At 45.9% G+C, this 26,830-nt stretch overlaps 1 protein-coding gene across 4 annotated transcripts; it reads left to right on the top strand.

The window, feature by feature from the left end:
• Window positions 1–697: 697 nt before the first annotated feature.
• Window positions 698–26,297, top strand: golga1 (golgin A1). Of its 4 annotated transcripts, none has more exons than XM_035379413.1 (24): window positions 698–915; window positions 2,642–2,970; window positions 6,205–6,295; window positions 7,166–7,240; window positions 9,429–9,526; window positions 9,719–9,751; window positions 9,859–9,987; window positions 10,468–10,637; window positions 10,889–11,000; window positions 11,145–11,240; window positions 12,046–12,171; window positions 13,057–13,152; window positions 13,618–13,713; window positions 13,882–13,977; window positions 14,283–14,414; window positions 15,194–15,289; window positions 15,787–15,876; window positions 17,050–17,152; window positions 20,169–20,329; window positions 20,730–20,888; window positions 21,650–21,709; window positions 22,252–22,470; window positions 22,913–22,999; window positions 23,882–26,297. In XM_035379413.1, the coding sequence occupies exons 2-24, from the start codon at window positions 2,842–2,844 to the stop codon at window positions 23,960–23,962; spliced, it is 2,535 nt and encodes an 844-aa protein (XP_035235304.1). In that variant the 5' UTR covers window positions 698–915; window positions 2,642–2,841; the 3' UTR covers window positions 23,963–26,297. The 4 variants fall into 4 exon arrangements, with proteins under 4 accessions (XP_035235304.1, XP_035235305.1, XP_035235306.1 ...); XM_035379414.1 differs by having other exon boundaries at window positions 9,859–9,975; XM_035379415.1 differs by lacking the exon at window positions 7,166–7,240.
• Window positions 26,298–26,830: the final 533 nt, after the last annotated feature.

Below are 26,830 nucleotides of genomic sequence, written 5' to 3' on the forward strand. Positions count from 1 at the left end.
AAAATCCCCAAAAATTAACTGGAAAACTGAAGTTAGGTGGGTAGGGAGAGACTATACTGATACTTCTGGTGCTGATGATGCCTTGGCCAATCTGCCATCTTTCATCCCTGGTCAGGATGGCGCTTCCTCTTTCAGGAACAGTAACCTAATCAATACTGAGAGTCCAGGGTTAAATGAAGACAAACAATTCAAAGCATAATCTATCTAAATGTTTCAAGGCAGGATCAGGTAAGTAGTGGAGGTTTGTTGAGAGCCTCCGAGCACAGTAGGTCAGTATTCGCCTATATGCCTATACACGCATGGTGGGATAATTAGAGTTCAAATTAGTAATTGGTTAATATAATAACTGGAGCCAGATCTAAGGTAACGGAAGACAGGCGACCTCATTCACATGATATGGCATCACGGGACTGTCATGTGATGAACATCACGTATAGGCATTGGCTTACTGAAAACGGCTGTGGCAAAACAAAAGAGTATCTCCTAGTCTCTCACATGAAGTGACATACGGGCAATATTGCGTGTCACTGTTTGTGAGAATCAGTGGAATCGCAGCGAATGTCGTTATCCTTGAAAAACACACAGACGCAGTAATTAAATAGTTAATCCAATATCGTGATTGACTGAAAGATAAACGAATCCGCTTCTGCACCGCCCCGCTTCAATGCGGTAGCCAATGAGCAGGGAAGGTAATTACACGGAGGTATCAGAAACGTCACCACTCTCCACATAGCCACATTTGAGGTCTTGGCGAACACGTAAAGAAGTTATTAGAAAATAATACATTTTCAGAAATGTAGCTGTGAGGGACTATTGGAAACAGTGTTTACATTATTCACAATTTAATTGGGGGATTTATGTTAAAACAAATGGATTGCGGCTGGCATTATTCACTTTGTTAATGGAGTTCATATGGTAAGGGTTCCCTTATCTATGTAACGATATCGGTAGCTAGCAAGCTAGTGTTAGCTGAATAATTCCGTCTGGAGATTTGCACATCATTCTCTTTTGTGAATTAACAAACTACAGAGCAAACCAGACAGCTAGCTAAGTTACACGAATATAATATTGTATAAGCTATGCATTCAACGATTGCAATTATAAACATTTTTGGGAGAGCGTTATTTGATGTGTTTTGAAACGCCTCAATGGACAAAGTTCGAACGGTGACTAGCTAGGTACTAGCTGGTCCGCTATGGCTCGGTGGCTGCATATAACAAGCGCGAGGATGCAGGATGTTGGTAGCTACATTGTTTCAATATTTAGCTAATTATCAATGTGACACCACAGTCTGTACAATGTAGCTAACGCTAGCTCGTTCAGCAAAATAGCATATCGTGGCAAATATGCTGACCATTCGAATCCATTTTGTCATTTAGCGTAATTTAGCTAACAAATAAAGTTTGCTAGCTATATATATAAATGTCTCGCTTTATATCAGGATGTGCAGTTGTTGATAGACCTGAATAGCTTTGCGAGCAATTCAGTGTCATATTGCAAATTGAACAAGTTGTAGAAGGCAGTCATCTTTGGCTGGCTAGCTGAATAAACGTTTACTTCAATAGCTAAAATAGCTGTCTACTTAACGTAACGTAAATAAGTTTGAAATCTAGGTCGCTAGTGACAGTGTATTTGATGCAATTGTTGTTTGCACCGGCTTGATGTGCTGTCTGGTTACAATGTTAACTGTCTGGCTACAATGTTAACTATCTTACTGCCTCTGTATAATATAAATTTGGTGTAACGTTGACTACAATACTAATACAAGGGTAGTACTATCGTAGTATCATTACGATCTAGCTTGGTTGTATCGTATTCGTGTGACTTGCTTGTTGTGGGTAGTTAGTCAATGGATTAGCCTGATTGTTTCTCAATTGGAATGCGATACTCTGGTTTGGCCAGTAGGCTACTTAGGATCTTTGACGAGTTCCTGTCGGCATTAGCTGTACAGCGAAGGCCGAGGATGTCGAACTGGTAATGAGTGTCAAGGCCCAACGCATTCAGTAGAGCCAGTAAGCCGGAGCCCTCCCCTTCCATTTCAGGATTCGGCCATTCTGGCTCATTGTGAAACCGCGATTGGTTAAGGACATGTAACACCGTTGTCACTCATTTTGGTAGCTCTGTACTTCCGTACTGTTTTTACATTAATAATAAACTATTAGCCTACAGTTATGATAAAGAATGACGTTGGGTATTTTAATAAGTTGTTCACGTGAAATCATTGTAAATCGGACTCAACGTTTATCCAGTATCCCTGGGATTGACTTAGGCCTACATACTTCCTGGCGATCTCCGATTGTACATACAGTTTCATGCTGGCAGCATCTTAAACCCACTGACATGTCTGAGTTTTTACATGGAGTGACTTGACACTGAACATGTCATCATTGTTAATTGCTTTTTTAATGCCTCAGATATCAGGTTTGAATTTTAAACAGGCATGATGTCCCTGCCTCCTAACTGCTGGCTACAAGTCAAGCAGTTACTTCCAGTTCCCGTATGAGCATCTTTAATGCCAGTGCCGTTTTCCATCTTTAATGCCATTTCTGGTTCAATACATATGTCAATCAAAATAATGCGCTGTTATTGAAACTCCTCCTGTGTGAAATTCATGTATGTTCATTGCTTTGTTCTGTTTCAGAGCATTAGGCGAGGGATGATGAAAGTCTCCTTTTCTGTGGGAAGACACAGCGCTGCTGTCCAGGCTTGTTGTGCCCCGGAGCAGAACCCTTAAAGGCACGGAACGGTGCTGGATTATCCTGGTGTGGGGGGCGGGGTGGAGCGAAGGGATAGGACCCGTGAGACTGGCAGCGAGACGGTGTGGGTAGAGGTGGGCCCGCCATGTTTGCCAAACTGAAGAAGAAGATCGCGGAAGAGGCCGCCACCGCTCCTCGGACTGGCGGCCGGATCCCGCGCTCCGTCAGCAAGGAGTCCATCACCTCGGTGGGAGCCGACTCTGGCGACGACTTTGTAAGTGCGCCCCGCTCTACCGTTACCCCTCCTCTGGAAGCGTGAAAGATCAAGAAAGCCGCACACTCGGGTTCCTCCTGGCTGTGTTCATTTAACCAACGTTTAAGCAAAAGCAAGCACTGCCCTATTGTAGGGCTAATTGAAGTCAGGTGAGACAAAACCATGTGACATGTCGACACATTAAATATTTAATGAAGTATACATATTAGACAACAGCTCTCTTGTATGTAGACAACAAGTGGAATCGTCATTAATTAAAAAAAAAATTGCTCCCTTTTGGTCCAGCCAGCAACAAGTTGCTGTCAAAGGTTTGTTTTTGATTGGCTTGTGCTCTACTGCACTTGACCGGCAGGTTTGAAAGAAGAAGGGGAGGTGCTTCCATCATTGTAAATCTGGCCCATTTAGAGCCCACTTAGAGATGGTCATGTCGTGGATGTTTATGGGCTGGTCGGTCCTGTTTCCTGTGATGTGATGCAGCTAAATGTAGAGGACATGCCCGGAACGAGATACCTGAAAGTGATACTGTCGCAATGGTTGCATTCTGTCTGAGGGCTAAGTATATATGGGTGTTGCATTACATTTCAATTGTGTACTCAAACCTCTAAAACCCAGGTGGATATAATAACCTGGAGGCTTCTGAGCCTACTGATTGTTCTGGTTATCATTCCAAAACATCCCAGATGAAAGCAACCTGAGGTAAACCTAAAGGGATACATTTCTCCCATGAGCGACTGGAACAGAGCTGCAACATTCAGTGATATTTTTACAGAAGCGGGTTAATGGCACCATGAGCTCTGGTTTCACATTCATGTGGAGGAGCTGTGAAAAATCATCCGGAAGAAGGAAGAAATGCGCTGATTTCCTCCACACTTTAGCTGCGCTTTAAACGGCTCCTTCCGGGAATCCGCAGCGGGGAAAGACCGTGTGACGGGCCGATGGACGTGTGTGAGGCGGTGATAGGTGGTCTCCATCTGTCCGCCGGATCGAAGGGCAGGAGCTCTTAAGCTGTTGGGTCAGACACAAGTCTGTCTCTGCCCCGGCATTAGGGAAGGCTCTCCATTATCATCTCGCGTTAAGTGCTTTTCCCTCCCTAATTAGCGGCCCTGGGGGAAGCGATTATCGGCGTCGGTGCTTTCCCGATGCAGAACCGATCGGATCTGTGTCGAGGCGTGTTCAACAGTCCATTTCACCACTCTTTGCACAGGTCAGCATCTGATGAGGGTCGTTATATCAACGGGGGGGAAAATGCTCTAAAAAGCCCTAAGGTTAAATTCAAAGCTGCAACGATGGTATAAATTGCCGTTGGACGTCTGCATTTCCTTGCCCCGCTTTAAAGCTGAATGGACAGCGTTTGTTGGCTTGTCTCACGGCTAAATGATGAATAATGAATTCATTGGCTCCTGTTACTCCACGCTCGTGTATATTTTATTACTGAAAGTCTGCAGAAGTGCTCTGTTGGCTTGATTCAGAACAGACTAATCTTGTAACAGGTATATCTTTGTGAGGTAGAAGATCTTTGTGAGGTAATGAAGAGCAGACGAATCTTACAGCTGGTATATCTTTGTGAGGTATAAGATCTTTGTGAAGTAATGAAGAGCAGACATCTTGCAGCTGGTATATCTTTGTGAGGTATAAGATCTTTGTGAGGTAATGAAGAGCAGACAAATCTTGCAGCTGGTATATCTTTGTGAGGTATAAGATCTTTGTGCAGTAATGAAGAGCAGACAGATCTTGCAGCTGGTATATCTTTGTGAGGTATAAGATCTTTGTGCAGTAATGAAGAGCGGACGAATCTTGCAGCTGGTATATCTTTGTGAGGTATAAGATCTTTGTGCAGTAATGAAGAGCAGACGAATCTTGTAGCTGGTATATCTTTGTGAGGTATAAGATCTTTGTGCAGTAGTGAAGAGCAGACGAATCTTGCAGCTGGTATATCTTTGTGAGGTATAAGATCTTTGTGCAGTAATGAAGAGCAGACAAATCTTGCAGCTGGTATATCTTTGTGAGGTATAAGATCTTTGTGCAGTAATGAAGAGCAGACAAATCTTGCAGCTGGTATATCTTTGTGAGGTATAAGATCTTTGTGCAGTAATGAAGAGCAGACAAATCTTGCAGCTGGTATATCACATGCATGGTAAAACCTAAGCCCCGTAATAGAGCTGTCTTTTGTAACGTTGGTGAGGCGGCGTATCCACACTGAAGTGTAGTGCCGGCTGGAAGTGTGTTTGACTAATGGCGTATTCTGAGACTAAACAAATGAAAAAAGGTGTTGAAGGTGCAGCTGCAGAGCCAGCGGCGCTAATGCTCACTTCAGGGCTGATAAATGTGTCAGCCAAAAGTGTGCTTACAGACGGAGAGGAACCTTTATCGAGGGTTTTTCCCCTGCTCTGCCAGCGTTCGCACTCACAAAATACTGTTATGTTGTTATTAGCTGTAATGAGTCGAGTGGAAAAAGTTCAACGTTGAAACAGTTTTTATTGTTTCGGTGTTAAACCTTTAGGCCAGCTTTTTTAAAGAAAAAGGCAGTGCTGTTCACAGCTGAACCTCCATCACAGTGCCTGTCTACATTAAGGCCATAAGGAATGCACTCAGAACAGCATGCTATAGCTATGTGCTGACAGTGGTAAAATTTGTGTTTCTAAATTATATCAAGTGTGAACACATTTGATTTATTGATTTCTACAAATATGCCTTTGTTTTTGGATCCCCTGTGTAATTGGTTATATAATACTGATGATGCAGCTGATCTGGATCTGTAGTTGTGACTCGCGCGTTTCTGTATTCAGCGCTGTTAGCATGGTGACGCTGATTGGAAATCTATGGTACGTTAGGGCCCGTCTCGGCTCTCGCGCTTCATAGGCTCTGTTTGCTGCAGTGCGCACTCCGCCCAGTAAAACCTGAGACGGTCCCGCCTTCCTTCCGGAAGAGTCTCGCCCGCCCTCACAGGCGTGGCTCACTGGCGTTTAATGGCAGTAGTGTAGTATAATGGGTAAGGAGCTGGTCTTGTAGCCTAAAGGTCGCGGGTGGAATTTGAGGTCGATTCCCCAGTAGAACACTGCCATTGTACCCTTGAACAAGGTACTTAACCTACATTGCTTCAGCATATATCCAGCTGTATAAATGGATCCAATGTAAATGCTGTGTAAAAGCTGTGTAAGTTGCTCTGGATAAGAGCGTCTGCTAAATGCCTGTAATGTAATGTAATGTAACACAACACGCCTCTTCCTCCCGCAGGCGTCGGACGGCAGCAGCTCCAGGGATGACCTGTCGTCCCAGCTGCTCCGGAGGAACGGTCAGATCCGCAAGCTGGAGGCCAGGCTCTCTGGTAAGGCCCTGCGCCGCCTCGGACGCCCGCTGCACCCGCCTCTCACAAAAAAAAAGCCCCTGTAGATCTGTTTCGGCTGTCATCATTTGTCCCCTGGACAGGAAATCATGAGGCTTTTATATGGGCTGGGTTACTTCACTCATTTTTCAGTATCTAAATAAAGGTTGATCATTCACACTATCCTCTATATAGTACCACTATCATGTTTATTATACTGAAGAAATATCCACAGTAAATGTTTTTAGTTGAGACGAGGATAGAATATTGACATTTCAGTATATTGCCTTCATCACTGAGATGATGTTGTATGCTTATTGCAGTCTTCTATAGCCTATAAAGCATCACCGCAGGTGTACAAACTAATTAGAGACGGGCTACCAGTCATCTGTTGTAAACACTATTGCATATTTATGTGTAATCCAGAGTGTGTTTGGCATGAGCCTGGATTGTGTGTGTTTTTAGGTCAGTCACTGGGCTTGATGTGTTCAGTAGTGATGCCCATGTCCTCCAGCTGGCATCGTGCCCCTGCCCCCTCCCTCGATTGTCCTATTTTGTGTGCTACCCCTCCACTAGAGACAGTTGTCTGTGTGACCCCCCACCACACTGTGTTAAGTAAAGGTTAAGTGAAGGCTAACCTCCACTCGACCTCTTAACCGGGATGGTTTTCTCACCACAGAAAATCATAATTTATTTTTTTCCTCTCATTTTGTTTTCACTCACTCATGTTTATCCTTTATGTTTTCCACTTAAATTTTTTTTTTTTTTATCCCCCTCCCTCCCCTCTCTTCCCTCATTTGGCTTTTTTCTGTGTGTCTGTGCTTGTGGTACCGCCCCCCCGTTCCCCCTGGCTCCGCCCCCTCCCACCCCTAGACTACGCTGAGCAGCTCCGAATTTTGCAGAAGACCAAGGACAAGCTCGAAATTGCGTTAGAAAAGCACCAGGATTGTACGTACCGTTCCTTTCTCCCATGTTTCTTTCTTTCTTTCTGTCTTTCCTTCCATCTTTCCTTCTTTCACTTGTCTGCCATTTGGTAATGTCTGCTTCAGCAGTACGTGACCAGGCACCTGCTTTCGCTCATTCAGAATTGATTGTTCGTAGTGGGTGCTGGGTAGCTCATGCTGCTGATACACGGGGTTTCAGTTCAGTGGCTCGTCTCACATTCTGGTCCTGACTGTGCCGGTGCCTTCTGCTTGGCGGCCCCGCGGGGTGGTGTGGGAGGCTGTGGGCGCGTAATTAGCCACCGTGTTGCCCGTAGGTGCAGGGCTTCAGTCGTCTATGTTGTCGCTAGTAGCTAGCCGGGCTGCCTGACCACACGAGGCACATCGAAGGGGGGGTGCTGCGGTCTGTCACCTACTGCAGAGGAGAGCCTGTGATTGTCTGCCTCTCTCAAATTGTCAGAGGACGTTGCTGCCATGAGAGGGATTATTGGACATTCATTCCAAATTGGGAGGAAAGAGAATAAAATATTGTTCTTATACTCAACACATGGTACCTCACAGGGCAGTGATCGTTGGCTCCCTCCCCAGTTTTTTTAGGTTTGATTTCTGGTGAACTATATCCCGGAGAATGTTAGCTAGTTAGCCAGTCTTCTGCTGCTGCAGAGGTGAATGAGGTACTAGTTAGGGCAAGGTAAGGTCAGGGTTCAACATGCGCATCTAAAGAAGGCCAGGCTGTTGCTAAACTCAATAAATTGAACTCCTGCCAACCCTCATATACTTGTTTAAATGAAAAATTCATATTTAAAATGGTTTTGTTACTGATGAAAATCCTCATAAACTGAACAAATTTTCTAATTCCATTCAATGATCTACCTTGGCTCTCATTTCATTGATAGATAATTAATTAGTCTGTTATAAACTCAGGCAGCTGAGGTTAACCAGTTCTAATTCATTCCTGAATCAGGAATGCAGTAAGATGAATAGAATTTATAGCAGTGGTTACCAACCCTGTTCCTGGAGCTCTACCATCCTGTAGGTTTTCATTCCAACCCTAACAAAGTACACCTCATTCAACAATAGAGATCTTGTTGAACTGCTAATTAGTAGAGTCGAGTGTGCCAAGTTATAGTTGAAATGAAAACATACAGGATGGTAGATCTCCTGGAACATGGCTGCTTACCACGGGCATATAGCATGTTTATTCTCCCAGGGGAAAGTCATTTGTTTGGCTTCATTTGTAAAGTACCAGACAAAAACAAGATTCAAATCACAGTACTGTAAATACTGTAAACAATTTTCCACCCAGTATATGGTATCTGTTAGCAATAAAGGCAACTACTGTTTGATGAGTTAAGGCTGTGGCAGGCTGACAGACTTATTTGAGAATGACACTTAATGGCTCTTAATTATGATACAAATGATTCCCTTGCCCTCTCTCAATAATGACCTTTACTTCCTTGTAATTTGCATTGGCTGTCATAGGCTTTCTAGAAGGGTAATTGCAGTTGTGATTAATTATTTCATTGTTCAGTGAGTACTAGGCAAGTGCTTTCTCAAAGGAAGTTTGATCATTGCCTATTTAAGTCTGAGGAATTCGTAGATGTGCCAAGGTCTCAGTAGCCATTTGTGCGATAAATTATTTAGCATCATTTTGAGCACGATCGGAAATCGTACAATCCATTTTAAGGGATTGTCAGACACAGAAATATGTCATGGTGGAAGGCTAATTGGAATCCCTCAGTTTGGAACCATCTCTTTGGATCATGGCACAAAGATGAGTGGCATTCCATGTTAAATAAATATAAATAATAGCAGCATGCTAAACAGGCAATGGCCATCCCTATTTTGAGTCAGTATTTGCAGCTGAGCTAACTCTTCTATTACAATACGGTATCTAGGTACCCTCAACAGCTTACAAGAATATGTCTGTCTTTAGTAACTTATGTCTACTAGGTATTACACTTCATGTGTATTTACACATATGGCCATGGGATTTAGCCATAAATGAAATGCAGAAGTAATCATAATCTTCACATTCTGTGTTCCTTCTCTGCTTAACCCTGCTGCCTAACCCTTGTGCGGCTGCCTCGGCCTGCTGCACCTCTTTGCAGACGTTGCTGTCTTCACTTCCTGGCTGATAGCACTGATGCACAGTGAGAGCTTTTAGTAAAAACTCCTTTCTGTTCCCTTTCCAGCATCCATGAGGAAACTGCAAGATCAGAATGAGCTGTACCAGGCCAACAGAGCCAAAATGGCTGAAGGCATGGCCTTGGCTCTTGAAAAGAAGGACCAGGTAAGTAAGTCAGTGGTTTCTGATTTCATGTCCGAGCCCCTGCCGGTTTTGCTTGGCATGCATTTAAATGGCATAGCTCAGGATATTTAATATCTGGCCATGTTCTGCTATTGGCCTAAATATTTATTTTTAATTACATCACCGGTGTCAGTATTTCCTGTCAGTTTGATCATTTGCCTTTTTCATTTGTAGGAATGGCTTGAAAAGATGTCAGCGCTGGAGCAGGTAAGTTCCTCTCAAGATTGTCAGTTTAGGCCTGAGGCACATGGGTGCCTAGCATGGTTACTTGCATGGAGAATCCCACACCCACCTCTCTCTAACCCCCCACGCAGGAGAAATCAGCGCTGTCGGCGCGGCTGGATGAGATGACGGAGCAGAGCCTCAGCCTGTTCCAGAAGAGAGACGACCTGGACGAGCTGGAGGGATTCCAGCAGCAGGAGCTGGCTAAGGTCAAACACATGGTAGACATCAGTCTCACCTACCCGCGCTATCTCACACATTGTCTGCAACAAGGGTTTATTTAATCAGGATTCTGTCCTGGGCTTATCTTCCCAACTACTGGGCTGTTTTTCAAATGAAGTTTGAAATGTGGAAAGTTAAACCAAATGTGAGGGGTGGTCTCTGGTGGTCTCGTCCGGGGTGGCTCATCCTGGAGCCTCAATGTGGGGACGAACCCCACAGTCCAGTATTGAATCCTTACCGTGGTGCCGCCTGTGGCCTTACAGGGCATTAGATGATTGGTTGTACCACCGCCTGTTCTGTTTCATCAGGTCCCTGAAAGAGGCGGTATCTGGCAACTTGTCTGAACTCTACCAAATTTAAAATTGCAGCAATGAGATGGGCCATTCCAAATTTGGAGGAAAAATAAGAATGTTTAGTTGGTTTAAAAAAACAACAAAAAAAACTGAAATTTAACCAAAAACTTGTGTTTTTCCCGTTAGCTAATAAGGAGGGAGGAGCAGCTGGCTCAGCGGGAGCGGGAGCTGCAGCAGCAGGCAGGGGAGCTCCAGGTAGCCCGCCAAAGACTGACTGAAGCCCAGGACAAGCTGGAGCAGCTGGAGGAAGAAAGCCAGGAAAGCTCCAGGCTCTATACAGAGCTGCAGGCCGAGAGGTAAGGAGGGCCAGGAGGAGGTGGGAGGAGAATTGGGTGATAAGGGCTCACAGGGCATTTATAATATTTATGAATGGCTTGTATTTTTTTTAATGTTTGGAATTCCTCATTTTAATTCTTTGGGATTCCTTTTTTCTATTTGAATTTACTTCCCATTGTTTCCACGCACAGTGGATTGCTGCGGAATGTGGTCCATGCTAATGTGTAAAATGAAAACAAGTGAAAAAAGAAAAGACAAACCTGTTCTTCAGGCAGGAGCTCCTTGGCATCAGAGAGGAAGCGGAGAAAAAGATAACAGAGCTGGAGGGCAGAGGTCAGGAGCTCCAGAATGTCATCCTACAGGTGTCTGAAGACTTCCAGAAGGTGAGGCACAACTAGGCACTCCTTGGAATCTCATTCACGTAAATGACATTATTTATCTAAAGGGAGCGACACCTGCATGTGTGCCTTTTCTTTAAATGTGTGACTCATCTGGGCTTGTCAGCGAATCTCTCGTGTGTCTTACAGTCTCAGGGTACGGCAGTGGGGCTGGAGAAGTCTCTCCACTCCCTGGAGGCCGAACATGAGGCTCTGAGACTGCAGCACGAACAGCACAAACAGAAGGTCAGTGTCCCAGCTCAGTGTCCCAGCTCACCTGCTACACCTGCACCATTTCCCCCGCCACACCCACACCTCACAGCAACGCCCCCTGCACTTTCTCTGCCACGCCCACACCTCACAGCAACGCCCCCTGCACTTTCTCTGCCACGCCCACACCTCACAACCACGCCCCCTGCATTTTCTCTGCCACGCCCATACCCCACTACCACCCCCCTGCACTTGCTCCACCATGCCCACATTATCACAACTGCAACCTCACCACCACATCTTATCCTCACAGCCACGCCCTCAGTTTCTCCACCCACACATTCTCTACTGCATCTCCACCTTCCTGAATGTGCTCACAACTGAACTGAACACACTCACAACTGCTGAACACCTTAACGGCGCCTACACCCTGCCTGTCATAACCAGACCTTTTTCCGCCGCACCGTGCCAGCCGCACACGCCCACACACTGCCAAACCCTCACCGTTACGCCCCATCTGCACTGCCACGCGTAATTTTTAAGTGCCATGCCTGCCTTGGCCACTTTGGGTCGCTATACTGTAACAGAACTGAGAAGCAGCTGGCTGTTTTCTTACTTTAACCCCTATATACACATATATACAAAAGACTGGGCTGTTGAAATGTGAGACGTGGGTTTTGCTGTTACATCAGGACGTCTCAGGGTTTCCTAGTAACAGATATGAAAAAAAACGTCAGAAGAGTACTGTTGGAGGATGTTTATTTTCGACTCGTCCGTACCTGACGCGAGCGTAAGATGATCTGCCCAGCGTTAGCGGCTGATGCGGGTGTGTCCCGTCCAGGTGCTGGTGGCCGAGGAGGAGAAGGACCGCCAGGTCTCCGATCTGCAGAAGAAGGTGTCCTCCCTGGAGCGGCGTCTCCAGGGCAACCTGACGGAGGACGAGCACCTGGAGGAGCTTCTGAAAGAGGTGGGCAGTGGGAGAGGGGGGCTCTGACACGGAGCTGCAGAAGTGGGGGTCATGCAGGTTCCTGCCATTAGCGCAGGCTGGGGCCTGCAGACACTGGTTCGGACCTCAGCTATTTCATTTGCAGACTGCATGCAACTGGCCTGATAGGAACGGTGTCTGGGGAAGGTTAGGTTTAAGTTGGCTGCCATGAGTTATAGTGCTGTGGAAAGGGTTGGTTTAAGTTGGCTGCCATGAGTTATAGTGCTGTGGAAAGGGTTGGTTTGAGTTGGCTATCCTGAGTTATAGTGCTGTGGAAAGGGTTGGTTTGAGTTGGCTAGCCTGAGTTATAGTGCTGTGGAAAGGGTTGGTTTGAGTTGGCTGCCATGAGTTATAGTGCTGTGGAAAGGGTTGGTTTGAGTTGGCTATTCTGAGTTATAGTGCTGTGGAAAGGGTTGGTTTGAGTTGGCTATCCTGAGTTATAGTGCTGTGGAAAGGGTTGGTTTGAGTTGGCTATCCTGAGTTATAGTGCTGTGGAAAGGGTTGGTTTGAGTTGGCTAGCCTGAGATATAGCTGCATTAGTTCTGTAAGGTGACTACAGGCTGCCAATTTCTGTCAGAGAAAGCTGTTGCTCTCCTCAGATCAGTGCCAGCTCTCCTGTTGTGCTTTGTGGCCTGTGGTGTCTAAAGTAGCCACTGGCTTGCTGGCTAGTGCACGGGAGGAGCAACGGTGCTACAACTGCAGTGCTCCAGGCGTGGGTTTGGGTGGCACAACTGACATTCCCAAATTATATAGAAAAGGAGGAGGGATATAAGGGGTTAATTCAAAAATTGGGAAGATAAAGATAATATAGCAGATATTTATTAAAGATGTGTAACGTCCTGCTCGCCGCCCTGTCGTCGCGTGCAGAAGTGTGCTCTGGAGCAGAAGGTGGAGGAGACGCGGACGGAGCTGCTGGAGACGCGCACCAGCCAGGCGGAGGCGGTTAGCGCTTTAGAGGCGCAGGTGAGCCCCCCCCCCCCTCCAGAGCTCCTGTGCTCTTCTGAAAAGCCTTGGAAGTCCTCAGAGTTTGAATGAATTTAATCTAGGACTTGAATGCTTTTGCAAATTACAACATTCTGGCAGGAGTACTTTGAGCCTGAATTCTTTTTGTTGAGATTGTTGGCAATCATCTGGAAGAGCTTCGTAGTTGACTAAAATTATGCCCTCAAAAATAGGGAGCCCTGGTCCTGGGACAGCTTTCATTTTCAGGGACATTGGGCCTGTTTTTGATTGCTTCTACACAATTTCCATTGAGAAACACTCATAACAGCCTATATGTAAATGGTGCTATACAGAAATATTGATAGGTTTTTATGTTGCATTATTGTTGGTATTCGGCGCTTGTGATGTAGCCTATTGTTACATTTTCTGTGGGTTCTTGAATTTGTGAGAATGAGACTTTGAAGGCGGCAGACACGTTCTTCCCAGATATCCCGGCTCAACGGGAAGGTGGCCGAGCTGCAGACGCTGCTGAGGCAGAAGGAGGAGAGCTGGAGCTCCTACAGGGAGAGGACGGAGGCGCAGGTGATTTGTGCAGCGTGCTGGTCTGCTCTCTCTCTCTGTCTGTGCTGTCCCCGAGGCTCACGGCTCTGTGTCTGTGCTGCTCTCTCTCTCTGTCTGTGCTGTCCCCGAGGCTCACGGCTCTGTGTCTGTACTGCTCTCTCTCTCTGTCTGTGCTGTCTCTTTCTGCAGATCAGCGCTCTTGAGCAGCGAGTGCAGGAGAGCAGCGACAGGCTGAGCAGCAGCGAACGACAAGTAGCTGAAAGAGACGAGCAACTACAGAAACTGGTAAGACTGCGTCAGCTTGTCGTGTTCCATTATGGTAACATTATAGTAGCATTTATGTATGCAGTGCCTTTCACACCATAGTATCGTGGTGCATTCCAATATTTTTATCCATTAAAAAGTTTAAATGTAGTAGCGTAGTAGTAGTGGTGTTTTGAAGCGTAATACACAAATAAAGATTTACATGGCCTAAAGCAGCAGAGAAAATGAAGGAAGGAAATTGAAGGAAATTTAAATAAATGTAAATGGCAGACTTTATCCTGGGCCGTACGTGTTGAGCAGCGATTGATCTCTCTGTCTCCCCACAGCAGGCGGAGGGGAGCATAGAGAGGGAGCGTCTGCAGCAGCAGGGCCTGGAGCGGGCGGGGCGCCTGGAGACGCAGGTCACCGCCCTGGAGACGGCGCGGGACCTCGACCGGGTCGCCGCCCAGCACCGCATTGTGAGTTAACCGCACGACCGCTGGTCCAGCACCGCATTGTGAGTTAACCGCATGACCGCTGGTCCAGCACCGCATTGTGAGTTAACCGCGTGACCGCTGGTCCAGCACCGCATTGTGAGTTAACCACATGACCGCTGGTCCAGCACCGCATTGTGAGTTAACCACATGACCGCTGGTCCAGCACCGCATTGTGAGTTAACCGCGTGACCGCTGGTCCAGCACCGCATTGTGAGTTAACCACATGACCGCTGCTCCAGCACCGCATTGTGAGTTAACCACATGACCGCTGGTCTAGCACCGCATTGTGAGTTAACCACATGACTGCTGGTCTAGCACCGCACCGCAAATACCTAGCAATTTGGGGTGTCGATGCCTATAATTCTGAAGCCTGTTAGCAGCCTCTTTGGGTAGAGTGTTCTTGAGTGTGTGTCTGTGTGTGTGTGTATGTGTAGTGGAACAGAGGGGCTAGAGGGTGTACTCTATTGGAGGTGCCCCTGCCCTTGCTCTTGCGGAAGATTAGGGTTAAGATGATGCTCACAGGTTAGCAGTGTTCTCCAGGAGCCTCTGGCAGTCCTGTAGGATACGCTGCTCTGTAATTCAATCCCAGCCGCAGTGCTGGAACGCAACGGAACTTTCAGGCGAAGGGGCATGAAATATTCACAGAGCTAATTCCGCTCGGGCCCCTTTCATCTCTGCCTCTCTCTCTGCTCTTTTATCTCTCCCTCACTCGCTCTTCCCATCTGTCTTGCCCCGCCCCTCTGGCCCCTGGTCCACCCCAGAGCGAGCTGGAGCGGGAGGGCGACGCCCTGCGCGAGTCCAGGTGTGAGGTGGAGAGCGCTCTGAAGAGACAGACGGAGGAGCTGGAGCAGGCCAGGGTGAGTGACAGGGCCCCGCCCTCCTCCGCGCTGTCCCCTCCGCCCACACGTCTGCCAGCCGCCCTCGGCAGGCGCTGGCACGAGCAGGGGGAACGGAGGGAGGGGTGGGCTGCGGAGAGACGGCTGGATGTTGATAAACCGAGAAGGAGACTGAGCGATTGATCAGTACGCCACACTCAGGAGTGGATCAAGAAATGTGTGCCAGGAAAAAATATGAGAGAGGCCACCCTGCTTACACACGCAGACACACACACACACACACATTTCTAGTACATACACACACACACACACGCATAAGCAGTACATACACACACGTAGAGTACATACATGCATATACAGTACACACACACGCACATACACACACACACACACCCCTCTAGGGGTTCCCTGGACCCTCTAGCGCCTCGCACTGCTTCCCTGTTATCCTCAGCCCTCAGCTGCCCCGCCCTGCTGCTCCTCCTCAGGGGTTGTGTTGCTCCCTCTCTCCTCTCCCTCAGGCGGAGCTGGCCAGCAGGCAGACCGTGAGCGTGGAGATCGCCAAGGCCCTGGAGGAGACCAGAAAACAGAGGGAGGAGCTTCAGCAGCAGGTCAGTATCTAGGCCCAGAACATACGCCATAAAACACACCGGATACCTTTCAGGAAATTACAGTCAGACTGACCTAGACAGGAGTTTGAAGCTTGAGTTTTTATCGGCTTTGTAGAAATGTGCACTCGAGCTTTTAAATGGACTTGGCACTGTACAATGTGTGTGCTGTCCCTGTCCAGGTTTGGCCTATTTCTGCCAATAAATTACCCCCCAGTTTTCATGCCATTTTGTTTAGTCCTTTTTGTCCTTTTTTACTCCCAACCAGAATCCATTGTTTAAATGTTTTCATTTTACAGTTAATTTTCAAAACTACAAATGCCAAATTTAACACGCATTGTGGAAAGATACTTTGCCAATATATGAAACATATTTTGTCATAAAAATAGGAATAAAATGCGTTTTCATTCTTAAATTTTAAATAAGCGAATTGAGGGAATAATCAGCCGTTACTATATCTAGCATCAAAGTTCAATTTGTAGCCTGTGTTTCAGATGAATAGAATTTTGGCATGAAATAGTTATATGGCTGTTGTGCCATCCACTTCCATTTACAGTTACAAATAAGTACAAATTGTCATTGGAGTGGGTTTGTAATGTTTGAGTAAGAACATTTCCAACTGCTCAGCTTATGGGCTTTGAAGCAGTATTTCAACCCATTAAACAAACTTGGCTTGCTTGTACTGAGGCCATCCTTAATTACTTTACACAGGAAGGTGTTAACAGCGTAAAGGCTAGCTAAAGCAAATAAAGACGTGACAGATTTGATAAATGCCGCTCGTGTTCCAGGGTATAGACTTCAAACAGTGGCTCTCAAGGTAATCTCGTCATTGAACTGTAACTTGGATATCATGGAAAACCACTTTCACCCATCGAAAGGAATGCCCTTTTCTCTCTGCTCCTGACTTTGCCGGTCTAAATACAGGAAGCCGCTGTTCCGAAGGCTGACCGAAGTCACTACAAATCCCCTGACTTTATTTCACCCAAATTTGACTTTCGCTAAAGCTTCTGAAGACCGTCTGGCTTTCCTGCGAGTCGAATCGATCCCCCGGCTCATCCGCGCGTCTAAAAGCCCTGCCTCGGTTCAGGCTTGCTGCGAGCCGTAATGGCCTCCGGGGGGGGATCAGGCCTTCCTTACTGTTCTGAGCGTGGGGGCGGGCTCTGGTTTCTCTGGCAGGTCGGGGAGATGACATCCACACTAAAGGCCAAGGAGGAGGAGCTGGCCAAGGTCACCGAGCGACTGGGGCAGAGGGAGGCGGAGCTGGGCGCACTTCAGGAAGGTAAGAGGCCGCGTTCTGTCATGCTGGACTTCTGAGAAGAATCTGGGATTAATGGACTAAACGTATGGGCTAGTCCATATCATTGGCAAATAAAATAACCTTGTGCCTGTTAGGGTCACTTGTGCTGAACAAGAGTAAGGTGCAAACCACTTTAAAGAATTGCATCTTTCTGAAAGGAATGTATTTTTACAAGAGATTTATTCATAGAAACTGGTTGCATTTACATGAATGGAAAGAGTGAATTTGTGTAGAGAAAAAGGTGTTCATGGCATGCATACAGGCATGCTTTATTAACAGTATATCAGTGAACAAAGCCATGCTTGTTTTTAACACTGCTTTTAGTGAAATACAGTAGTTAAGAATACTGTACACTGAAAGTGCTTTACTCACTGTGTTTTTAAGAATGAGAATTTCTAGCAACTGGACCACAATTCAATACTGCATCTGAAAGATCCTTGCAATAAAACTTTAATTTAATTTAATTCTCATTTTCCTCCTCAGTTGTTTAAGAATGAAGGTTATTTTCTAGATTGTCAGTTTATTCTAAATGTATGACCAAAAAAAACGTTGCCACTGCCAGATTAACTTTTGAGAAAAACGAACCATTTCACTCGAGGCATTTTGTGATTTGGCAGCAGTAGCAGTAGGTTTGGTAACTTTCCTCTATGGTAATCCTGCCCCGTGTAAAATGAAACTCCTCTGTTGTCGGTTTGCTCAAACCAGCCTTGCCGGTTTGTATTTGATTTGTCTCACTCATGTCACGTGATTTTTGTCCCTGTCCTTGTTGGAAACGGCACACTTGCCTACTATTGAGTATTGTTGAGTACACTGGATGCAAAAGTTGCTGAGTATGTGAAATGTACTCTAAATGTGCCGCAATGATAAAAACGACACGTCAGCATGGCCTCAATGGCAGAACGTTTGACAATACTTCCACAGTATGGCTGGAAAACAGTGTGGAGGATATTTTTTGCATACTGACAATTGGCTACTAAAAAGTGCACTAAACAGTGGGCTTTATGCTTAGTAGACAGCACACATTTTGAGGACACAGTAGTTAAGAGGCTGATTTGGACATGGCCCTTGTGTTTGATAAATTTGAGTGTGCACTGGGTGATGCTTGGAGCCTCAGCAGCTTATGTTACTTTTGAGACTGCAGTACAGCACACCACATACTTAGAGCTGAGGTTTAACATGTTCATGGCACGCTCGATTTAATGAAAAGTGAGACCAGATATAAGAAACTGTGTCTAATTGTTTCTGGCTGGATCACAACAGCGGGGCCAGTCCTACAAACGCAAATGTCTGTGAGTGACTGACTGAGTGATGAAGTTACACCATTGGTCGGCCGAGTTATGAAGTTTCACCATTGGTCGGCCGGATCACGTGGGTTAGGTCCAGCCATATACTAGGTTTTAACCTGGTCTTGTTAATTCTGTTGATGCATTTTTGTGATCATCATATACTAATTCCTTTTAGATTTTGTTTGTGTGTACCACTAGGTGGCACTGTCCCTGTAGCCATTTAAAATGTGTACTTGTCCTCTGATTCTTATCCACATCAACTACAATATAATGTAGTTCAATGTGTTTCCTGACTGGTTTATGTACTTAAACCAGGAACCCCTCAGATACACCAAACAGCAGAAGTATCTGAGTGACGAAGGAACGTGTGTAATCTTATCCGGTGCTACCAGAACAGGATTAATTTAATGTTATCTCGGGTCTGATAAGGGGCTCACTTCTGTAAACTGCCCTACATAATCCAAGGGTACTTGGATGATTTTAACAAGTATTCATGTCCACACACACTTTTAGGCCTGTGCTGAATGTTGGATGGTTTGTATAGCAGTAATAAAAAGAACCTTTACCCCTGACATCTTTGTGGGTGGTGTTAGACTAGGTTTCTAAACGCTGTTTTGGCTTTCCTTATTTTGAGTTGCTTTAGTGCTCTCTGAGACGGGGATGGCATTTTCATGTAATGCCCTTAGCAGTCTCAGAGCAGTTTAGTGCGAATAGGGGGAAGCTTACCTCAACAATTGCGATGTTTCAGTTGACAGGTTGAAATAGGCAGACTTAACCAGGGAATTTAGCCTGGACACCGGGGAGCCTCCAGCTCTTTAAAAGTGCTACGGGATTTTTAATGACCACAGTGAGTCCCAGACCTTAGTTTATCATCTCATCTGATGGACTTTGTCTCCTGCAGCACAGTGTCCCATTCCTTGCACTGGGGATATGGTTCATTGCTTGGTTGAGAGGGAACAGCACCCCCTACTGGCCCAGCCATGCCACTTCTAGCAGCAGCTTCATTTTCACAAGTCTCTCATGCACTTTCTAAGACCAGCTCAGTTTAGCTACAGGCATTCGTCAGGTTGGCAAAGACTCCGTAGCATGGCTTTTGGCAAAGAGTAAGGAGTTCTCACAGTAATAAAATGTGATATGTTGGAAGAGCATGGCATAGTTCGCATTAGATACATTCCTCACTGAGCTGTGAGGATGGTCGCAGTCATTCTGCCTGAAACTTGTTTGCCGTAGCGTCTAGCCGAGGGCTGCCTGTGTTCCTCCGAATCCCAAACCTTGTTCTGTTCCGAGTTTCAGGGAAGAACTAGTGCTGCCAATTTCTAGTGTGAAAATGATTCATTTCTCACCCAGCTGGTAGCGGGTAGTACACACTCACACGCACACAGACATGCAGACACACACACACACACACACACACACACATACGCACGGGCTGCTGGCTGCTGGCCTTCAGCTTTTCAGATCATCTTTCAGACAGAACCGGTGGATACTAATGGGAATATGTTTTCCTGCAACTGAATCATGACAAGCAATCATATTTGGTCACGAAAATATCAATATCAATATTTCTATACCATGAGAAATCTTTTTATCATATCACTCATCATCGCTTTCTCTGGCCTGTTTTGTCCAGCTTATTTGGTTATGTGCGGCACCTTTGGAAGTAATCCTCTTGTAATACGGGGGCGGCTAACCAGCAGCGTGTCTGTTTGCAGAGCTGCGGACTGCGCAGACGGGGCTGTCTGCGCTGCAGGCGGAGGCGGAGGGTCTGCGCAGACAGGCGGAGGAGCGGGAGGAGGAGAAGGACTCCCAGATGGCCCTCCTGAGGCAGGAGATCCTGACTCAGACACAGCAGCTGGACGCCTGCCAGTCCCGGGTCAGAACCACACAGACTGCTGCAGGCCAAATACATAATAATGCTACAGTAACAATCATTTATGGATTGGACCTTTCAGCACCTCAGAGTGCTTTGTAGTCTATCAATAGGGGAACATACCCATTACTGCAACCATTGTGTGCCACTCACATGGATGATGAAACCTGCTATTTTGTGCCAGATCTCACACTAAACATTAGTTGAGGGGAGAGTTGGGGAAATTTTAGAAGGGTCTCATGAAAATGCAAGCAATACTACTGTTAGATTTGTTTTAAGAAGGAAGATACAATAAGTTAGTTTAGCAATAGTGTTTGTGTCTGAGCTAAAGGCCTTTGCCAGGACTTGAGTCACCTTCTTGGCAGGTATTTAACTTTTCCCCTATCTTCCGTTTGTATTACAGGTTTCGGACTTGGAGGTTGAGGTGGAGATGTTGACGGGGCAGCTCCATGCCCCGGAGGATTGTGGGAAGGAGCAGAACGGGTCTGTCACGGTGGATGACTTGGCTCACATGCAGAAAATTAACAAAGAGTTGGAACAGCAGCTGAGCGAGAAGAATAAGGTGTGTGTGCGTGTGCGTGCGTGCGTGTGTGTGTGTGCACGTGCGTGTGCGTGTGCGTGAGAGAGTGTGTGTGGTATGTGTGTGTGAGTGTGGTGTGTTGCACCCTGCTTTACTCATCCACTCTGAACGTAGAATGACCAGTTTGCTTTTTAGAGCAGTCCATTTTGGTTACGGAGCAATGTTTTTGTATCTAGGTTGTCACATTTTCCCTTACAGTGGATTGAGCTGCCTCAGACTAGCTTGGCTGTATTTTTATGGGGTGTCATAAACTAGGCCTACATATCTGTGAATTGCGCCTTCCAATGTGACTGTACACTTCACAATGAGAGAGGCTGCTCTATGCAGACTGGAGCGTAATCTGTGAGAAACGTGTTGACATGCTACAGAACGCACACACCGGCACGCTTTGTTGCACAATGAACACTGGGATGAATTTTGCAAAGTCCACCGAGCAATGAATTCACGGAGCTATAAACCGTAGCGATCGGCAACATTCTTATTTCACTTCTGCAATAACGGCCTTGAGCCTTAACATCGGCTGCAGCAGCGATAAAAGCAGCAGTAAGAATCGCAGGTGCGAGTTTGCTTTGAGTGCCTGAGAGAGCGTCTCGCGGAGTCGTTCGCTAACGGGGAGGACTGCGAGCGGCGAGCCGAGGTCGTCGGCGTGATGGATGGGCGGTGCCGGGCGGCGCAGCTGTCGAGCGGAGGAGGCCCGCGGTGACGCGGCGAATGATTGAACGCCCTCTCTTTCTGTCTCGCAGACGATAAAGCAGCTGCAGCAGAGGCTGGCCGAGCTGAAGAGGACCCTGCAGAAGGAGCTGGTGAGAGAGGCGAGCCCGGAGACGCTGAATCATTGCTTTACGTGCGATAGTGTAATAATGTGACATAACACTGGATGGGAGTCTGTTCTTTCCCCCCCCCCCCCCATTATACGTGGAGGGAGAGACACAAAAGACAGGTGCTTTGTGTTTGCGCCTGTGGGTAGATAAATCCAGCTGACATTTTGAATACGGCATGTAGGACTGGCTCGCACTCACCTGCAGGATCAGTTTGAGGGTTGAAAATTCAAAAATGAAACATGTTTTTATTTAATTTGTTGTGAAGTTCTGATTGATGGGGGAACTTAAGTCTTAAGTTAAAGGCTTAAAATCCAAAAGTGGTTGCCACCAGTTGAGTTCAATTTTTCATGATCTCACAGAGTTCTGAAAGCTTTGGTAGAGCCACAAACATCAAATGTATTTTTCCCCATGGTGCTTTGCGGATGCATGCGTGTGCAGGAATGTAATTGCGTAAGGACAGTCATGTGATCCGGGCAGATTTGTGGGCGGTAAGCCTTGAGTGTGTCTGTTTGTCTTGCCTGCAGAAGTTGAAGCCAGACCAGGAGTCTGAGGGGAGGGAGAGGCTGGCGGAGGGGAGGGTGGAAAAACCGGAGGGGCCAGAAAAGCCGTTCCCTGAGGCCCCGCCCCCGGCCGTCTCCAGCGCCACTGTCACCAACAACTCTGACCTCAACGACTCCCGCGAGATCAACTTCGAGTACCTCAAGCACGTGGTGCTCAAGTTCATGTCCTCCAGGGAGGCTGAGGTGAGCGTACATTCTACTCCTCATCAGTGACATCATCAAGCCACACCCCCACACTCCATTACCTCTGCTGAACCCCACTCCTTATATGAACGTGCAGTGTTATTGGCTCTATGAGCTGTCACTCAAGAGTTGCCTCTGACATTATTCTCTATCTCTGTCCCCCTCTCACTCTACTTCCTCTTGCTGCTTCTCCCTCTGTCCCGAGCTCTCTCTCTCTGTTTCATATTCAGCGTCACTGACTTTATTAGCATAACGCCCATTGCCAAAGCTTTACAAGGACAAACATCATCAGTTAATTAAAATCCAAACGGTTATTACACTATTACTCATCGGGTGTGAAATCATGAAAGGTATGCAAAGGACACGGAGCGTGCTTACATAAACGTAACTGTGTAAATGAAAGGTAAAGAAAATAATTGATATCATTACTTCTCCCCCTCAGGCGTACCAGCTGATAAGAGCTGTGTCTGTGCTGCTAAACTTCACGCGTGAGGAAGAGGACATGCTGAAGGAGACTCTGGAATACAAGGTCTGCCTCTGCTTTGACTGGCGTTTCCCTGGGGAACCCTGGGCTCCCTCTCTTTTCACACAGGCCTGTAGTACAGTGTAGCTCAACCCTTGGGCTTATTCATTCTGCACAGTGCCATGCACTAGTGAGTCTTGTTTCAAATGTACTGAGACAGCAAGTTGGTCAAGGGGAGATTTTGATATCTCAGTCTGTTTGACATCATTTTCTTTTGATATCTCAGTCTGTTTGATATCTTTCTTTTTTTATTTCTTTAGATTTGATATTTCAGTCTGGTGGAAATGATGTTTCTGTCCTTTCACACATTCTGTGGAGTAGAAATCAGCCTGAAGTGTACTGGAGGCATAAGTGTGACATTAAATTCAAGCATTTCAACTTTCAGGGTTTGATTTACAAAGTATTTCCATCAAAACTGCTGAGTTGAGTAGGAAGTGTTGTTTTGAGTTTTTCCTCCCCTTAAAATGCAAACTTTGTATTTCATTGGTGAGACATGACAGAAATCCGTCCTTATTTGTTTGATTAATCAAACCCAATGAGAGCTGGTGGCAGACTGACAACAAGCCACATTTCTGGTCTTGGGAGTTGTGTGCTTGGCGGCATACTCCGAATTACAAAATTTAAGGTAGAACAACACACTGTGGTTCTTGTGAATTTTCAAATTTTAATAAAGCTGTCTACATTTAATTACCCTATTAAAAGTATTGACCACGTCCACGACCAACCTACTTTATGAAAGTGGCAGAAGAAAAAGGTTGTTTTATGGAAGTGCAGTTATGAGTTCTCACTTGTTATCATAATCCATTTTGTTCACTAATGGTAATCTGTAGTGCTGTATGGGTTTTCTGGGCTGTAATAGTGATTTCTTTGTTGATTATTTCCCCTCAGATGTCTTGGTTTGGATCGAAGCCCCCGCCGAAAGGCATCGTTCGGCCGTCTGTTTCAGGAGCCCCTGCCCACTGGAGCTGAGCTATGGGAGGAAAGGGCCCCGGCCTCTGACCCCAACCCATATCTCTCCCTGTCACTGTGGCAACCAGGCCTCTTTTTATATCTGAGACGCTTTTTAATAAGGACGCTGTTGAGAGCTTTTAAACACTTCCTCCCGGATTCCTGTGTAGCTTCATACGTCTCCTCTCGGAGATCAATGATACTCTTTTTCTTCTTGCTCTTTTATTTTTCTTCTTTCTTCTTTAAGAGAAGAAAGGACAGTGGCTGGGGACGGAAAAGGCTCCTTTAAGCCGATTAAAAGGCAAGACAAATCGCTAATCAGATTTTATTACCGGCTATTTATTTTTATTTTTGTCAGTGATTTCCACTGACCGGGGACTCAAAGGCTTATCAGAGAAGACCTACATGATCTTTGTCTGTGTAAGAGCATCCCTGTTTAAGTGGAGATTTGGGAGAGACCCCAGCCTTGCTTTGGGATGAAACGGTCACAGGGGGAAGGATGGCGATGAAGTTTGTGGCTCTACTCTGGATCGAGACTTACAAACAACTGCCGTAGCACCAACCTAACGGAAATAAAACCAGTAACCATGTTGCACAGATTTGGACACCAGAAGATTGCTGCTGATTTAAGTTTTTGATGTCTGGTTTACATGCATGTCAGACAGGAAGTTGCAAGGGTGTCAGGAATCTTCGACTTATAGTATGACTGCGGTTTGATAGATGGACCTGAAGGTTGCAGGTTTGAATCCCAGGTTGGGTGCTCCTGTTTGCACTGCAGTAAAATGCTTGAGTTAAATACCCAACTTCGTAAGTGGGTAGTACAGTTACAGTATATCAGCTCTGTAGGTTTCCCTGGGTATTATGGTCACCTGCTAAGCAGAGTAAGAAACAGTGTGATGTGTTGAAACCTGATTGGTTATCACAAGACTGGCCAATGTTAGTTTAAAATTGACAGAGGTGCTTTGGTTTATTAAAGCTGCGTCTGTTCACAACTATTCCTTATCAAATAATTATATGACTATTCTATATTATTAGAGGTATTGCTTTATATATGAGGTCCTTAAGAACTAAGATAAACACGTCCCAGACCATCAGACACTCAAATTGAGGATAGTTTCTACTAGCTATGATTAGAACCTGCATTGGCTTAATTGGTACAAGGCCATCAGGTTCTCGGTATGCATCCGTGCAGATGGCTGTGTGGGAAAAGCCTTCCAAATTCACATCAGGCAGGACATTTTTCCCATGATGCTATATTCTCCCTTCGTCTGCAGAAAGGGCACATTTTAGCGAGGGCAGGAGATGGGAAAAGTAAATTTCAGCGAGTTGCATTCAGCCTTCATTTGGCTTGCTGATGAGGTCTGGGAGCTTCTGGGTTTCTTCTCTGAAACTTGAATTTCAGAGAGGAAAGCACTTTGTTAAAGCTGATATAAGTACAGGAAAGTCGGCCAAGATTACCCAGCAGCCTCCACTGTGTACCGTGCACACAGTCAGGGTGCTGGACCTGGCCCGCCTTCCCACCCTTTAGGCTGGCTAAGTCTGGCGTAGTACCTAACGTTAACCCAAGGCCTCCTGCCCCCAACATCACTCACCATTGGATTGCCTCCATTCACCGATTTTGACTGATTAACATCTAGAAGCCAATTAGAACACTGCAGCTTTGGTTTCCTAGACTTTATGTACCACATTAGACTTTTTTTTTTTGCTTTGACTAAGGACCTTGTTGGTGATAATTATTGTATTATGAGATGTTTTCCATTCCCCTCCTTCAGAGAAAGGACAAGAACATTTTGAGAGTATGAAAATGAACGCACTTCAGAGATGTGACCGTGACGACCCTGCTCGAACCGCTCCCTCTCCGGCGTGGCAGACCCTGACTATGCCCTGATGGCTTTTGGGGGATTTTTTTTAACTTTTCTTTTGCAAGTTTCTATTAATCTGAAGAACCTGGTTCTCCCCGTCAAGAGAATTTTCCACTTTTCTGTCGAGTGTGTGGACATTTTCGAAAGCACCGACGGAGCGGGAGGGACCTGCAGCTAATGGCTTTGGGTTTCCTAGGCCAGGGGCTACGCGGGGAGATGGGACAGCTCTTTAACTGTAAAGCTGGAGGTGCATCTGAGCAAGCAAATGTCAAAACTAAAATTCTGGGAAGCCTACCTTTACATGCCTTGTGTTTGTGTAAAATACATTCCATAAGATTATTTCTATATCAATAACTGTACATAACACTGAGAAATTTATAAATCCCTGGATGTACATTACTTTGGTTGAAGCCCTTGCCATATTTTGTTCATATATTTAAAAATATATATACCATATATATGTTTAGAATATATAAAACAGTATTTGATCTTGAGCCTTCGCTGGAGAATTCGCCTCACTGTCCACTTGTTTTATCAGAAAGAACCCCACGTATTATTCATCATTGTAGAAAACAAGGAAAAAACGCTTGCCTTATACCAGACGGCCATGTTGGTTTTTAGTAAATGAAGCGTTATTGCGAGGCTGAAATGAGCCAATGAAATGAGGTTTGCACATCCATCAGCCACAAGGTGCAAGACATACAAACCAAAGGCACACTGGCACTGCTCTTGGACATAAAATGGCCTTGAATTACAATTTAGAACCTTTTGTCTTGCATTATGCCACCCCCTATAATGGTCAAATTAAAGTGGGCATTGATATGTCCATGGAAAGGGGATAGAGGATGATTCCTAGAGACTGTAATTTTTTTTTTTTTAAAAAAAAAAAAAATTTTTAAGACCCAGTCCACAGACCAGGTGAAGCTGTGGTGTTATGTTGTGATTACTGCCCATATGTTGTCTATGCATTACATTGATTCTCTCTCTCATGTTTTTGGAGCCTGTCAATGAGCAGAGTTAACAACGA

This window comes from Anguilla anguilla, chromosome 10 (assembly GCF_013347855.1).
Source record: "Anguilla anguilla isolate fAngAng1 chromosome 10, fAngAng1.pri, whole genome shotgun sequence".
NCBI classification, from domain to species: Eukaryota; Metazoa; Chordata; class Actinopteri; order Anguilliformes; family Anguillidae; genus Anguilla; species Anguilla anguilla.